At 42.6% G+C, this 15454-nt stretch overlaps 1 protein-coding gene across 5 annotated transcripts in view; it reads right to left on the bottom strand.

Moving 5' to 3' along the window:
• Positions 1-756: 756 nt before the first annotated feature.
• Positions 757-15454, bottom strand: part of LOC103653236 (ADP-ribosylation factor GTPase-activating protein AGD3) — a 32061-nt gene continuing 17363 nt past the window's right edge. For 3 of the 5 annotated variants that reach the window (XM_020552540.3, XM_020552537.3, XM_020552538.3), the window contains exons 18-19: positions 1554-2047; positions 757-1306 (exon numbers count right to left, since the gene is read on the bottom strand). In XM_020552540.3, the coding sequence (XP_020408129.1) occupies positions 1192-1306; positions 1554-2047 (609 nt within the window). In that variant the 3' untranslated portion in view covers positions 757-1191. Of the gene's footprint in view, positions 1307-1553; positions 2048-2088; positions 5648-7140; positions 7357-15454 lie in introns of those variants that run through there. The other 2 variants (XR_004857745.1, XM_020552539.3) reach the window with 2 other exon arrangements.

A 15454-nucleotide genomic window follows, 5' to 3' on the forward strand; every position in this document is an offset into this window, starting at 1 on the left:
GCCAGGAGTTTTACACCAGGCGGACACCCGCTCGCACTCGCTGTACGGTGGACCGCAGTGACCGAACAGTAACTCTGCAAGGTGGGGCCGCTGCGCGCAGGGAAATCCAATCGTTTCTCGACAACGAGCTCAGGGAAGGTGTTTTTTGAGACCTTCGGCGCTCTGAAGCTTAAGAAACTTTTTTCACGGATCAAGCTCGTTACGAAAAACGATCTAGCACCGCGAAAGGGGCTACTGTTGGGTCTATGCTTCGTCGCCGAAGGTCTTATAGAAAGAAGTGATCCTCGGATGAAGCTGTTCGCACAAGATAGCCGAAGGTGCCTTTTCGCAGAGCTTCGGCATTACAAACCGACTTAAAGATAGAATGACCTTTTAGTCCATAAAGGTCTGAGTCAACGTTGTAAGTTCTTATAAGGGGCATACTTGTAATTCCTCACAGGCTGTGTCCTGTGCCTATAAATAGTGAACAGTATTCCGTTACTGTTCACGCATTCTGACATTTGCAATTGCATTTCTCGGAATACAACCTTTGTCAAGGCATAGGTATCATTGTATTTTATGATTCAATATATTAAGTGAATATTATATAATGCATCTGTGAATCATTTATCCATTCTTACCTTTTACTTTGCATTATTCTACAACGTTTATTGAAAGTTTATTACGAAGGTTCAACTTCGTAATAAAACGCTTATCAACCTTCGTCTAAGATCCATTATCCCAAAAGGTATAATGCTTCACGGACGAAGGACAAAATCATTTAACATTTTATGTTGCCTCGTTCTTAATTCATAGCATTTGAGAACAAGTCCCCAACATCACACATCTCGATATGTACAATCATCTTTCATCAGAATGCCAAATCTACTTCGTGACGGAAGATGACTAGAAAATAAAGAGAAATAACTCCATTTACAGGCTTACTATGCATCACCTGCAGCAAACAAAACCAAACCGTTTGCCAGATGACTAAATATGGATGACTTATCCTAAACAAGCACAAGGTGGGGGAAGAAACAACAGGCGCGTCATGATACTGAAGCCCTATAACGACATGTACATAGGTTGCTTTCATGCCATAAATTTAGGATTGTCTGCACGACAAGCTGGGGCCTGGCGGGGCTGGTGCCTTGTTAGTTGAGTCGACCACACCAAGAGTGCCTCGATTTACTGAAGGTATTGGTTGCAAGATTATCTACTATGATCCTGTAATAACGCAAGAATGTCTTCGTCACTTGTTCCGCCATTGATTGCATACTGTAATGCTGTCCTACCATCTCGATCCATGGCTTGTGAATCAGCACCTCTGCATACAAACGGGAAAAAGAAAAGAAAATGAGACTTCGTGTTTGGATTCCTGCAGCTTTGATTGACCATTTCAGTGTTCTGCCCATAAAGAAAAGCAGAAAGCACATTTTGCTGAACAAAACAGAGTTCTGATGATGATGATGATTAAATACAGTGTTATACTGGTAGTGATTCGAATAAACCTTGTTGACAAATCAAACATGTAGTCCAAGATCATATTCCTGAGAAATCGGGTTCTTGCATACCTGGAGAGGAGAAGCTTTGCATGCCGATGTCTTCCTTTCAGAATGCAGTGATGAAGGGGTGTCCGACCCATAGAATCATTCATGTTTACACTAGCACCATACTGCAAAAGTAATTCAACCATCCCAACATCTGCAACACGGCATGCAAGATGGAGCAAGGAGAGACCTTCGCAACCGTCCTCCATGCCATCTCTGCATGAACTCGTGCTAGCAGGGGAAAGGGGCTCTCGAGAAATCTTGTCATGCGAGTTGCAATCGAAAAATCTAGGACTTCCAACAGGTGGTGAAGCCGGTTGCTCTTGCTGAAGTGCTTTTCCGAGAGTCAAAAATGGGCTAGAATGTATCTCTCCATGAACTAAATTTACATTGGCGCGTGATCTCACAATGAGACTGTATGCTGCTTTCTTGTCATTTGCAGCTACACTATTCCACATCTGCTGAGCTAGCTGATTCTCATCCATGCTACGGTTCCGTAAGAATTCTTTGTTTACATACTGCAATATTTACAAAGAAAAAATTGAAAAAAAAAATCAGCAACCAAATTGGGATATATGGCACTAAATATATGTTCCAACAACTGAAGATCTTCAAATAGGCCTATGAATACACGCACTGAACCATGTTTCACGTTATACAGATTCTACTTCATGCGGTGTTGTTTTCAGATGGTTTCATGAGCATGTGATCATGGATGAGCATTGGGTAGTGCCTAAAGTAACTTATGAAACTTCAAGAGTCTTGCCAAGAATGTAGCCCCTCCAGTCCCCTACTAATTGTCATTTAGGAGCACATCCTGTCCAGACACATATTTTGCCACCAATTTCTACTATACTATATTTTTTAAAACCAAAAGAAACTGTATAGAAAGCTAGTTTTGAGACAAGCTTATTTGTACCATTTCTGCATGGTCTATTTCATATTAAATATATGAGTAAAATTCATGGTGGCCCTTAAACTTGTCAGGTTGTACCATCGAGGTCCATCAACTTATAATTGCATTTTCTGGACCCCTGATCTTGGAGGTGAACCACTTGAAAATGTTGTGCCTAAAACTGCAATTTGTAAGTAGGACCTTGGAGACGGATTTGGAAAACTTGGGCCCCCCTGTTGGAAGTTCTTTATTTGGCTAGTTTTCCATAACCGTTTGTGGACCGCGGATCGGCTTGCCCTCTATGTGATCAGGCTGAGGAGTCTATTCATCACCTCCTGGTCGGTTGTGTCCACACTCGTCAAATTTGGGCCAAAATCTTTCAGCGCATAGGGATTCTAGCTCTTATGCTAGCTCCTGTATCATCTCGTTTCTCTAAACGCTGGTGAACAATCTCAGCAGTTCCCAAGGAAATGAAGAAGGATCTTAACTCCTTGGTATTTTTGGTGGCTTGGAAAGTTTGGAAACACGGCAACTCATGTGTGTTTGAAAATGCTACACCAAGCATCCAGGAAGTACTGAGGACTGTCAGCGCTGAAGGCACTCTATGGTGTAGGGCTGGAGCAAAAAAGCTCCAGGAGCTCTTGGTCAGGGACTCGGGGTGTCGGCCATGGAGTTTTAAACCTTTTGTTTGTTTTTGTTTTTTTTGTGGCGCATCTGTTTAGGCGCTATAGTAGGGGGTTGTGGTTTTCTTGTACTCTAGTTGGGTCTATTCCGACTCTTACGTGTCTTTCTCTATCTTAATAAAATGGCATGCAGCTCTCATGCGTATTTCAAGAAAGAAAGAAAAAAAAGTAGATGGACCTGACAAGTTCAAGGGTCGACCGTATAATTCGCTATAAAAATATATTTGGACAAAGTTAGGATGGTTTGAATGAACACATTCTTGATGGAATTTTTTTCTTGACTAGAGCGAGTATTGATCATAATACCAAAAACACTACTGTTGTGAGTACATCATAAGTGTTAGTAGTTTGCAGGATGAACTATTATTTTTTCCTTTTCCTTTAGTGCCACAGAAGTTGAAAGGCAAGTTCTACAGGATAGCGATTAGGCCTGCTATATTATATGGGGCTGAGTGTTGGTCTAATAAGAGACGACATATCCAACAACTAACTCCCAGTCTTCAACGAACGTTATACCATATGTTTGGTTGTATGCACGAGCACAACCAGACTCTGCATATGCAATGACCAGGCCTCGGTCTGTGTTTGGTTGCTTGTACGGGACAGACCACACCTGCATCTGTGGGTGCAATCCAAGCCAAATTGAATAACTTTGACTGCATCCGTGGAGACACAGCACATGAGCGTATCCGATGAGCCAGGTTCGAGCCAGCCAAGCGCTGGACATTCACGGAACCAATCACACAGTAAGTGTCGCAGAGATGCGTATGTTGCGTTGGATATATGGGCACACAAGATTGGACCGAGTGAGAAACGATGACATACGCGATCGGTTAGGTGTAGCGTCAATTGAAGAAAAGCTTATTCAACAACGGTTGAGATGGTTTGGGCATGTCCACCGGAGACCCCCAAAGGCACTGGTGCATAGACGCATCATAAGACGGGACAATAATGTGAAGAGAGGTAGAGGTCAACCAAACTTGACATGGGAGGAGGCAACCAAAAGGGACTTGAAGGAATGGAATATCCCAATAGAGTTGTGTTTGGATAGAAGTGCTTGGAAAGAAGCTATCCACGTGCCCGAACCGCGATTAGGCCTTTTCCCTTTTAGTGCTCTCAAAAGCTTTTCCCCTCCCCTTTGTCTCTCTCTTTTTGGTAACATCTTGTTGGGTTTCAACTCTAGCCTACCCCAATTTGCTTGGGACTGGAAGGCTATGTTGATGTTGATGTTGTTTCGATAGTTACTCCTCCATTCCAATTGTAAGTCATTTTAGTTTTTTCTAGGTACAAAGTTTTGGTTACATATCTATATGGTGACGACTTACAACTTGAAATGGAGGGAGTAGTTTCAACTCAATAACATCATGAAGAGCAAATTATAAAAGGAACCCCCATACAATGGGTCTCAATTTATAAGGAAAAAAAGAGGTGAGAGTATTAGCCGATAAAACAAAATAAAACCATCCAATAAATTCTTAACTATAGGAGCATGTAAGTTCTCACATGACATTACGCTCAAAAGCGGCAATCTCCTCAGCCATCACATGCTGCCTTTCCTGATGAAGGATAGCATCATGATAGGAGGCCGGCTCAGAAAGAAAGGTAGCAGAAAACCCCAAAGGAAAGTACCGGTTATGTGGCTGATGAAAGCGAGAACTCTATCTAAGAATCAGCTATGGTGAAGAATTAGCAAAAGAATCCTGCTTAGCAGGAGATGTCTCATTATATGAAGGTGAATCATTAGAGGAAGATGAGTCAACAACATAAGATGGTGCAACAAAAGAGGGCAGTTCAACAGAGGAAGATGGTGTATAGGAAGAATCTACGATCCAATGAGTGTAGACATGTGTCACTAGAGGCTTCCAAGTGTAGTCAAGGACCAAGGAAGGAGATTCTAAAGAAGACAGCAAAGGAGGTACCACTGAAGAAGGCACATCTAAAGTAGGTAAGGACTCTATACAAGGTTGCTCTAAGTGTGAGGCAAGTACAGTAGGAGCAGGAGCATCTAGGAAAAACAGAAAAGAAAGAGGATCAACCTAAGATGTTGATGAAGCATCGAAACAAGGACAAGGATAAGAAGGACGAGTCTTATCAAAGACAACATCCCGAGAGATCATCTGACGAGAAACTAGCTCCCAACAACAATATTCCCTATGCTCGAGCACTGTACCTAAGAAAAACACACTCAACTGACTAAGCAGTCAACTTAGTGAACTTACGAGGTGGGAGCAGCACATAGCAGACACGGCCAAACAGACAAAGACTTGAATAGTCAGGTATCTTGCCACGAAGATGTTCAAAAGGAATCCCTCTCTAAAGAGTGAGGAAGCCTGAATGTTAGTTAAGTGGCAGTAGAAACAACCTCATCCCAAAGTGAGGAGGAACAAAAGAGGCAAGCATAAGAGCCCCCATAGACTCAAGATGATGATGATGCTTGCGCTCAGCCACACCATTTTGAGCATGAGCGTTACGACATGAAAAATGGGCAAGAGTCCCTTGCTTAGAAAGTACCCGACGAAAAGCATAAGAGAGATATTCATCTGCAGAGTCAGCACAAAAGACATGAATAGAGGTGTCAAAATGAGTGTGAACCATAGCAGATAAAGTCTTATAAATGAATAAAGCCTTACTACGATGTTTCATGATATAGATTCGAATGAAGCGAGAAAAATCATCTATAAGATATAATATCGATGGATCCCTTTAGAATAAAAGGACCCCATACATAAAACTAAACAAGATCAAAAGGACACTGGGACACGAACTCACGAGAATAGTAAGGAAGTTGTATCTGCTTTCCTAATCGACAATCCTGACATTGATGTAAAGACTCACGACCTAAAACCAAACCTAAAAGACCCTGACTAATCAAAGTGGGTAATCGAGAGCCACAAATGTGGCTAAGACAATAATGCCACTGAGCAAAAGACGAAGTCAATGCAGCCAAAATGGACCCAGTAAGACTGATAGACACAGCGGAAGGAAGACAAAGTCAGTCAAGCTCCTAAAGACACTGAGAGTCACGACAACGAGGGCCAGTACCAACCAAGCGACCAGTGCTTGATCCTGGACATAACAAAAATCGGGAAGAATAACACAATAGTCGTGATCAGTAATTTGGCCAACAAACATGAGTTGTATGGTTAGATCAGGAATAAAAGAAACATCAGGAACATGAAAAGAGTCAGACAAAAGAGTACCCAGGTCAACAGCAAAAAGGAGAGATCCATCAACGGTATGAACAGTGAGAGAACAAGATGGACTCTTAGACGAAAGGCATGTGTAATGAGTAGTCATATGAAAAAAGCACCAAAGTCTAGAATCCATGGATAAGTACCTAAAGTGGAAGGGGAAGATGTCCCTTAGTGGAAGACAGAGAACCAATAGCAGATAATATAGGTGTAGAGGATTGAGTCATAGAACCAACAGTTCCTAAAGGTGTAGAGGCCACAAGGCGACAAAGCAGCTTGAGCAATTGGGCCTCCATAGTCATAGCCAAACTCCTCTAAGGTCCTATAGTACCAGCACCACTAGTATCTTGTGAAGAACAGCAAGCCTGAGCCTTCTTCCTAGAAGAGTAGGCTTCCACATGTCCGTCATGATCACGATAGGCACAATAAAGACCACCACGCCCCCATGCACAGAAGGAGGCGCATCTGAAGTCGGCATTGTCGATGGAGTAGCATGGGATTGAGCAGATGAAGAACAAGCAGTCAAGACCGACAAAGATTGCAATAGGCCAGCAGCACGCAAACAAGTCTCCTTATTACAGACACTAGCAAGAACATTCATCAAATAGACGTAGGATGACGAGCGAGCGGTTGAGCACAAAGGGGCTCAAACTTGTCACAAGCTGGCTCAAGTGTAGCCTGCTAAGCCTGGCAAGACTGACAAGTATCTGGTTACAGTTAGGGACCACAAGTATCAAGCTAATGCCAAATAACAGACATTTGAGTGAAGAATTCATCAACTATAGAATATCCCTATTGTAAAAGCTACTCCTGACGAATAGCATCAAGATAGGTAGACTGACCAGTAGGCTCATAACGATCATGCACAAAAGCCCACATCTGATTTGTAAACTCGAACTCAAAATCAGCAGCAAGACAGTCTTCCATACTAGAGGCAAGAATAGCATGGGCATGAACATCCTCATCTAACCAAGTCATGTAAGCATTAAACTGGGAGTCATAAGAGGGCATCTGAGCATTATAGTTGGTAAGCAACTCCTTCTCGTCCATAGCCTTCCCTAGAATCACAGGACACGACAGATCACTAGTGAGGAACTCCCAAAGACACAAACCACGCATGTGTGGAACCCAGTCACAGTAAATGGTGCCATTAAAAAGCACCAGACACTTTAGAACTAAAACAACACCAGACGAAGAGGTTAAATATGAGGCCATAGTAGCGGTCAACGGCGAGAGTGCAGAGTGGAGCAGCGACAGGCAACGACAAGAGCGTAAAAAAAGAGTGGCACAAAAGGTTTTAAAGTCGACAACTAGTCGAGAAGTCAGTGCAAAGGTGATAGTCGATCTGAATGACTCGACTTTCTCTGTTAGTCGCTCGACTCATCGACTAGTCACAACTAGTCGTAGCAGTTTAGTCAGGCGACTTATTTGGGCCTAGGTATAAAAATATGAGCCCAGCCAGCCATCTCAACCCTAGTAGGAGGCTGCTGATGGACAAGTTTCCTGCCTATTTTGGCGTCTTGTGTTGCCCACTGCTTGGATCTCATGCTGGAAAGTATTGGGAAAATAAAAGAGTTTAGTGGCTGCACTGCTAAACCAAAGAAGATAATCAGATTTATCTATGAACATGGAAGGATTCATAACTTTATGAGGACCAAGAGTCCAAGACAATGGTAGAGATCTTGTGAGGCATGCAACTATTTGGTTGGCAACATCCTTCCTAACATTGGCTAGTGTATGGAAACAAAGACAAGGGTTGAAAGCTCTCTTTGTTAGTGATGTGAGAGCAAATTGAAGAACACTAAAATAGGAAAAGCATGTTTTGTCTGTTGCATTTTGGCAAGCAGTAGAAGATTGCATGAGAGCTTCACGACCTCTTCTAATATTCTTGAGGATAGTTGATGGTGATGAGAGACCAACAATAGTTGAAATGTGAGTTGTCATGGACCATGCAAAAAAGAGTATCATCGAAGCTTTGGAACACAGAGAGCAAAATTAATGGATGAAGTAATTTCTATTGTTGACAGGAGGTAGGATAGTCAGATGGATACCAATCTGTATGGGGCGGCGTTGTTTTTGAATCCAAGCAATTTCTTTGAAATCAATGAGAACATGTAACACTATAAAAACCATCAACTAAAACAATGCATTTAAGTTTATTAATGGTAATTAGGGTAATAAATTTTCTTTCTAATGATTGATTTTTATGTTGCATCTAGAATAAATTTTGGTTTTATTCATGTTTGATTTTTGATATTTAGTAGAATTTTCTTCTTAATGAAGAAAATCCAATTAAATAATATAATAATTATTAGTCCAAACATAAATATTTTAGTTATAAATAATCTTGGCATAATTATTATGAATTTTAGGGTTATTTAAAAATATATTTTGAAATAGAAAAGAAATAGAAAAGAAACCTAAACCCTAACCCTAGCCGGCCCACTAGGGGCCCATTAAACTAGCAGTCGTCACGCCCCTCCCTATCCAACTAGCCGCCGCCAGGGGCTTCCTCCCCCGCTCTCCCTGCCGCGCGGGCCCACCCGCACCCTCCTCTTCTCCCTCCTTTTCCCCTCCCGTGTCGCCGCCGCTAGGAGCGCCCGGCCGCGCCTGCGCGCGCGCGCCACCCCGACCCCACGGCCAACGACCCGGCTGCCCGCGCCCTCGACGCCAACCGAAACCGCCGTCCCTTCTCTCTCCCTTCCCCCATTCCTCTTCATTGATGCCATGAGAAGAAACGGTCGCCGCCATTAATCCGAGTAATGGAGCCACCGGCGCCTCTCCCCTCCCTCTCTCTATAAAAGTCGGTCGCGCCATGGAGCTTTCCCTCCCTACCCGAGCTCGCCCCCTCTCACTCTCCTCGCTCTCGCTGTCGTGCCGTGCACGGACCGTCCGCCGGAGCTCGCCCACGCTGTCGCCGGAGCTTCGTAGACCGCGCAGCACCCGCCGGAGCCGAGCCCCTGCCCTTCTCCACTCGGCCGACCCCCCCCCCCCCCCGTCGATCTTTCCCCCTTCACACGAGCAAGCCCAAGGTGGAAGACAACCCCAAAATGTTAATTTATTTTCCAAAGCACGTTTTGAATTAGTTTATGAATTTTTGTAATTATTATGTGGTAATATGTGAATGTTGTGATTCGGAATTCATACGTATGTGAACTATTGATTTTTGGTATGCGATGAATTAGTGAATTATTATTATGTTATTGGTTTGCGATTTATTTAGAATTAAGGATTTGAATAAAGAATGACAAAATTTGGTAGACGCATGTTAGTAGTAAGAACACTAGATAAGTAATTTCATAGTTAATTTAGTTTGCGATGGGTTTTAGAAGTTATCTAGAAATTGATTATCATAGGCATTTAGCCTCACTAAATAAACAATGGAAATTCTTGAGCACAGAACCAGTAAATGGTATAGAATTCATGGCAATACAGATATTATAGGTTATTAGATGATTTATCTCTGATTATTATTAATGGTACTTTCTTTTAGGAAGAAAATATAAAACTAAAAGAATATCACTAGTCGTAATAAAAATAGGTTTTTACTAGCCAAAATAAAGGTGTTCATAAGTATAGCACTTAACTTCTTAGAATTAGTAAAATACGCATTTATGTCAAAATAACCATGATTATGTTATAAAAAGTCCAATTAGTGATTTATATTGATTCTTAAAATATTAATGTTAGAAGAATCATGGATAAACCATTTTTAGCTATACACATAAGTTCTGTTTAGAAATAAAAGGAATAAAATCTATTAGTCTATTATTAGTAATAAAGAAAATAATTAGCCCTTATTTTCATAAAGAATGTTAATACATATTATACTAGATGAAACTATTATTATAGCCACCTACTCATAATTTCATCAATAATGACTCGCAGTAATAGTCATAATGAATTAATAAGTATTTACGCTTTAAAATGTATTTATGAGTGTGATAAGTGTGATGTATGAATGTGATGAGTGATTTGATGATTCCAGCAGCCCAGTTCTCCTGGCAGGCTGTTAATTCCTGCTGTCCTTGGTCGTGTTTATTTGTTTTTCAATGAATCTATCAAACATTCTTGTATGGAATGCCCGTGGCCTTAATAATAAGGCTAGGCGAGATTATGTAAGAGACACAATTCTATCCTCCAAAGCTGATATTATTTGCCTCCAAGAGACTAAAGTGGCGTCGTTTTCTTCCCATCTGCTCCTATCTGTGTGTGGTTCAGATTTTGATAAGTTCTTGACCCTGCCTGCTGTTGGTACTCGTGGTGGCATTCTAATTGCATGGAAGGGAGCAGTTTGTCAAGTCATCTCCTCTCGTATTGATAATTTCTCGGTTTCAGTTCAGTTTGCTGTGATGGATGGTATGAATTGGTGGTTCACTGGTGTTTATGGTCCGCAGGAAGATGATAGGAAAATTCAATTCCTTCAGGAGCTTCTTGATTTCAGAACCCTCTGCAGTGGTCCTTGGCTGTTGACTGGGGATTTTAACATGATCTATCAAGCTGCTGACAAAAATAATGCTAACCTGAATAGAGCTTTGATGGGCAGATTTCGAAGGTTTCTTGATGACTGCCTTCTTAAGGAAATTCCACTGCATGGTTGCAAATTTACATGGTCAAATGAAAGGTCTTCTCCAACTCTTGTACGACTTGGGGGATCTTGAGCTTGTTTTTTCTATGGAGGAGGTTTGGTCAGTTGTAAAAGATCTGCCTTTGGACAAGGCTCCTGGGCCAGATGGTTTCACAGGTCGTTTTTATAAGGTTTGCTGGGATATCATCAAGGAGGATATGATGGGTGCTTTGCTTGCTGTGCAATGTGGGCATGTCTCCAAACTCAAACTCCTCAACACGGCTTTTATCACCCTCCTGCCTAAGAAGGTGGATGCCCTGCTGGTCAAGGATTACAGGCCAATAAGCCTTGTTCACAGCTTTGCTAAGTTGGTGACCAAAGTGCTAGCAGCTCGGTTGGCACCCCACCTGCCAAGTATGGTCTCTATCAACCAAAGTGCCTTTATCAAAGGAAGGAGTATACAAGACAATTTCCTGCTGGTGCAGCAACTTACCAGATCATTACACCACTCAAAAGAGCCTCACATCCTGCTGAAGTTGGATATTTCAAAGGCCTTTGACTCGATATCCTGGCCATTCCTGCTTGACATGTTACAACACTTGGGTTTTGGTCGAAGCTGGTGCAACCTTATTAGTCTGTTGCTTTGCACTTCCTCTACACGGATCCTTGTCAATGGCGAGCCTGGGGAATACATTCTGCATCATAGGGGTCTTCGGCAAGGCGATCCTTTGTCCCCCATGCTGTTTATCCTTGTCATGGAGGCTTTGAATGCTATGGTCAGTTATGCTTTCAGGGAACATATGCTGCAGCCGATTGCAAATCAACATGCCAAACATTGTATCTCCTTCTATGCTGACGATGTTGTTTTGTTCATGCGGCCCTCTCATCAGGATATCTCAGCAATTATCAGCATTTTAGACATCTTTGGTCATGCTACTGGGTTAAAAACGAACATCTCCAAAAGTTCTGTTACACCCATTCAATGTGGAGCGAATGAGCTGACCACCATTTCTGCCTTATTACCATGTGCTACAAAAAATTTTCCCTGCACTTACTTGGGGATTCCTCTATCAATCCATAGGCTTGCTAACTCTGATCTCCTGCCGCTTGTTGATAAAGTTGCTGATAAACTTCCAGGATGGAAAGCTAATCTTCTCAGCCGGGCTGGTCGTCTTGTCATGGTTAAGACAGTGTTGTCTTCTGTCCCTATCTATCTTATGCTTGCTTTAGAACTCCCTAAATGGGTTTTTAAGGCAATCGATAAGAGGAGACGAGGCTTTCTTTGGAAGGGGCAGGTGATGCAAATGGAGGTAACTGTCTCGTGTCCTGGGAAGCTGTCCAGCGGCCTCTCAAGTATGGTGGTCTGGGTATTCTCAACCTGGAGATGTTTGGATGGGCCCTACGCGTCAAGGCCATGGGCTGGTCTCCCTATCCGAGTGCACCGTAATGCAAAGGCCCTCGTTGATGTGGCTATTACCTCAGTGGTAGGCAGTGGTGAATCTGTGAAGTTCTGGTCTGATCGTTGGCTCCTTGGTAAAACTGTGGCTGAACACTATCCAACTCTTATCCAAGTGATTTCTAGAAGGGCTTTAAAGCGAAGAACAGTAGCTGAGGGGCTCACAAATCGTCAATGGGTGTCAGATATTCGGGGAGGATTGTCTGTAACGGTCCTAGTAGAGTATCTGCAGCTATGGAACTTGGTTGATGGGATAGTTCTGCAACCTGACATCGCAGACCAACACATCTGGCGCCTCTCTGCTCATGGTACTTATTGTAGCAAATCGGCCTATGATGCTCTCTTTGTTGGCTCTATCCCTTTTGGCCCTTGGCGACGTGTCTGGAAGACCTGGGCCCCCTTAAGATGCAAATTCTTTGTATGGTTGGCAATCAAAAACAGGGTTTGGACAGCTGATCGACTTGCAAAAAGAGGTCTGCCCCATCCAGTTGCTTGCCCTCTGTGTGATCAGGCCGAGGAAACCATCCAGCATATTCTTGTCTCCTGCGTGTTCGCTCGGCAGATATGGACGTCCATGCTACACAATTTAGGCCTCCTTGCCATTGTGCCTCAGCATGGATGCACTCGTTTCTCAAATTGGTGGTGTCAAAGTATCAAGAAAGTGGAGAAGAGTCTAAGAAAAGGTCTTAATTCCTTGATCATTTTGGTTGCTTGGGAGATTTGGAAGCACCGTAATGCTTGTGTTTTTGAGGGGGTTGTGCCCTGCACCCAGCGAGTTCAGAGTGCTGTGATTGAGGAGGGCAACGTCTGGTGTTTGGCTGGTGCATCAGCTCTGCAGGACCTCCTGCTGCGCCAGCTCCCTAGGGGACCTTAGCAGTTTTCCTGCTGGTAGTCGTTTTTGGTCGGGTTGTTACCTTGTGTGTGTGTGGTGCGCTGTGTTATTGCCGGAGGGGTCTCGGCCTAGGGGCCTTTGTAATTAGGGGTTGACAAGTCTTGTCTCTCCTATGTTCTTTTTTTCTTCTTAATTTAATGACACGCAGCTCTCCTGCGTTTGTTCAAAAAAAAAAAGAATGTAATGGTGAATGATGACCCCTGTACTGGTGTATGTTTATTTATTTGGCGTACGTATTCTTTTGTATGTGTGATACGCAAATCGATGCTAGAAGTGGACTGTGAGGTAGACGAGCCAAACGCGTTCAAGGACGACCCGCAGGAAACTTTTGAGCAAGGCAAGTGGATTCTCCCTCTGCATATTCTATTTGTATCCAATTAATGCATATAATAATGTTTACTTTTTTGGATATACTGCATAATTTGATGGGATTTGCCTAATTAAGGATTTCCTAGATTTACCAACTGTATTCCTTGATTACCCTGGGAAAATACTATGCTTTGCAAATTTGTGCTACCGCTCAACTTGATAATTTTGATGTCACTCATTATTTGATATTAATGTTCCAAAAATGAAATTGGCATTATGGTGTTAACCCGATGGTTAAACAAGATTATTTCATATTAATTGGAACATTGGAGTGACCACACAGGATAACAGTGCAACCACGAGTGCTATCATGGCTCTGGCTTTGGTAATTAGCTTTATATGCTTAGTACCTAGCAACCTTACCTGAAATATGGGCAAGAGGGGGAGCGGCAGTGGTGGCAGCTCACGTTAACATGGGGACGTATTCTTGGCTAAGGTACCTCGCCCAGAGGGCCTCCACACCGACTTGGAAACCTTAGCGGGTTGCTTTGTATTAAGTGTATTTTGTGAAAGCCTCATAATGGATCCCTAGCCGTTCACCTTGGTAGTGTCTATGGGTTTGATCAACTCAGGCTAGATGGGATACATGGCTTGTGGGTAAAGTTGTACCACCTCTACAGAGTGTAAAACTGATATGTCAGCCGTGCTCACGGTTAAGAGCAATATGGACCCTCACATGATAATTGAACTTAAAGATGGACAATAAATCGAGATCTGATGATCTGCCAATAGTTTGCTTAAGTGGTTTCACTTAAGTGTTTTTGATATACTCTTATACCTTTGTTTAAATGGGATACTTGGGATACACACTTATTAGTAAGACAAGTGTTGCTAATAAAATAGTGACCAACTAAAATGTTTACTGCTCAACCTTAGCCTTACCTTGTTAAACTTGCATTAATTTTTCCCCCACTTGCTGAGTCCCGACCATAAGTGAGCTCACCCTTGCTAATATTTTGATCAGAGGGTGATGAAGAAGACCTTGATGGAGATTTCGATGAATACGGAGTCTAACGATGCGTCGGTCATCTTCCTGTGGGAGATTACCCATGTTATTTTCGCTTTACTTTGATGATACATTTTAAGATACTATTATCTGGATGTTGTAATAAAGACTATTCTACTTTCTTTACGCCTTTATTACATTGTCTTTTGATATATTACACTTGTGACGTCAACATATGTGTGGAAAATGAATCTTGGCACACATATGCTATGCATTCGGTTTTGCCCCCAGAACCGGGTGTGACAGAATAATAGAATACTTGCTACAAGACTCCGTTCAATATTTAATGATGTATTGTAGATGGAGATGGATGAAGATATACTAAACAAGGTGTTTTTTAGTGTTTCGCCATATTTTTAGTCTTAGCATATATATGGAAAATTATAAAAATATAATCATCTACTTATGTTCAACTAGTATTTCGTCGTGCTTTTCTTTGGAGAGGTCGCAAATATGCTAAAAGGCGGTCACTGCCTTGTAGCTTGGGGGAAGGTATGTCGCCCGCTCGAATTGGATGGGCTTGGAATTTACAGTCTCAAAGAGATGTGTTGGGCCCTTTGCATGAGATGGATATGGCTTGCCAGAACCGAACCGTCTCGACCTTGGGCGGCCTTACCTATCCAAGTGCCAGTGAGGGCCTTTTTCTCTGCGACTATGGTCTCTGTAGTGGGAAATGGAGCCACCACCTTGTTTTGGAATGATCGTTGGCTTCATGGACAACAGATTGTTGATTTTGCTCCGCGATTACATGTTGTTGTTCCCAAGCGCAGGGCTAGCAGGAGAACTGTCCTTGAGGCTTTAACTGATAATGCTTGGGTTCATGATATCCAGGGCGCTCTCACAGTGGGTATCTTCACAGATTATCT

Source organism: Zea mays, chromosome 4 (assembly GCF_902167145.1).
Source record: "Zea mays cultivar B73 chromosome 4, Zm-B73-REFERENCE-NAM-5.0, whole genome shotgun sequence".
NCBI classification, from domain to species: domain Eukaryota; kingdom Viridiplantae; phylum Streptophyta; class Magnoliopsida; order Poales; family Poaceae; genus Zea; species Zea mays.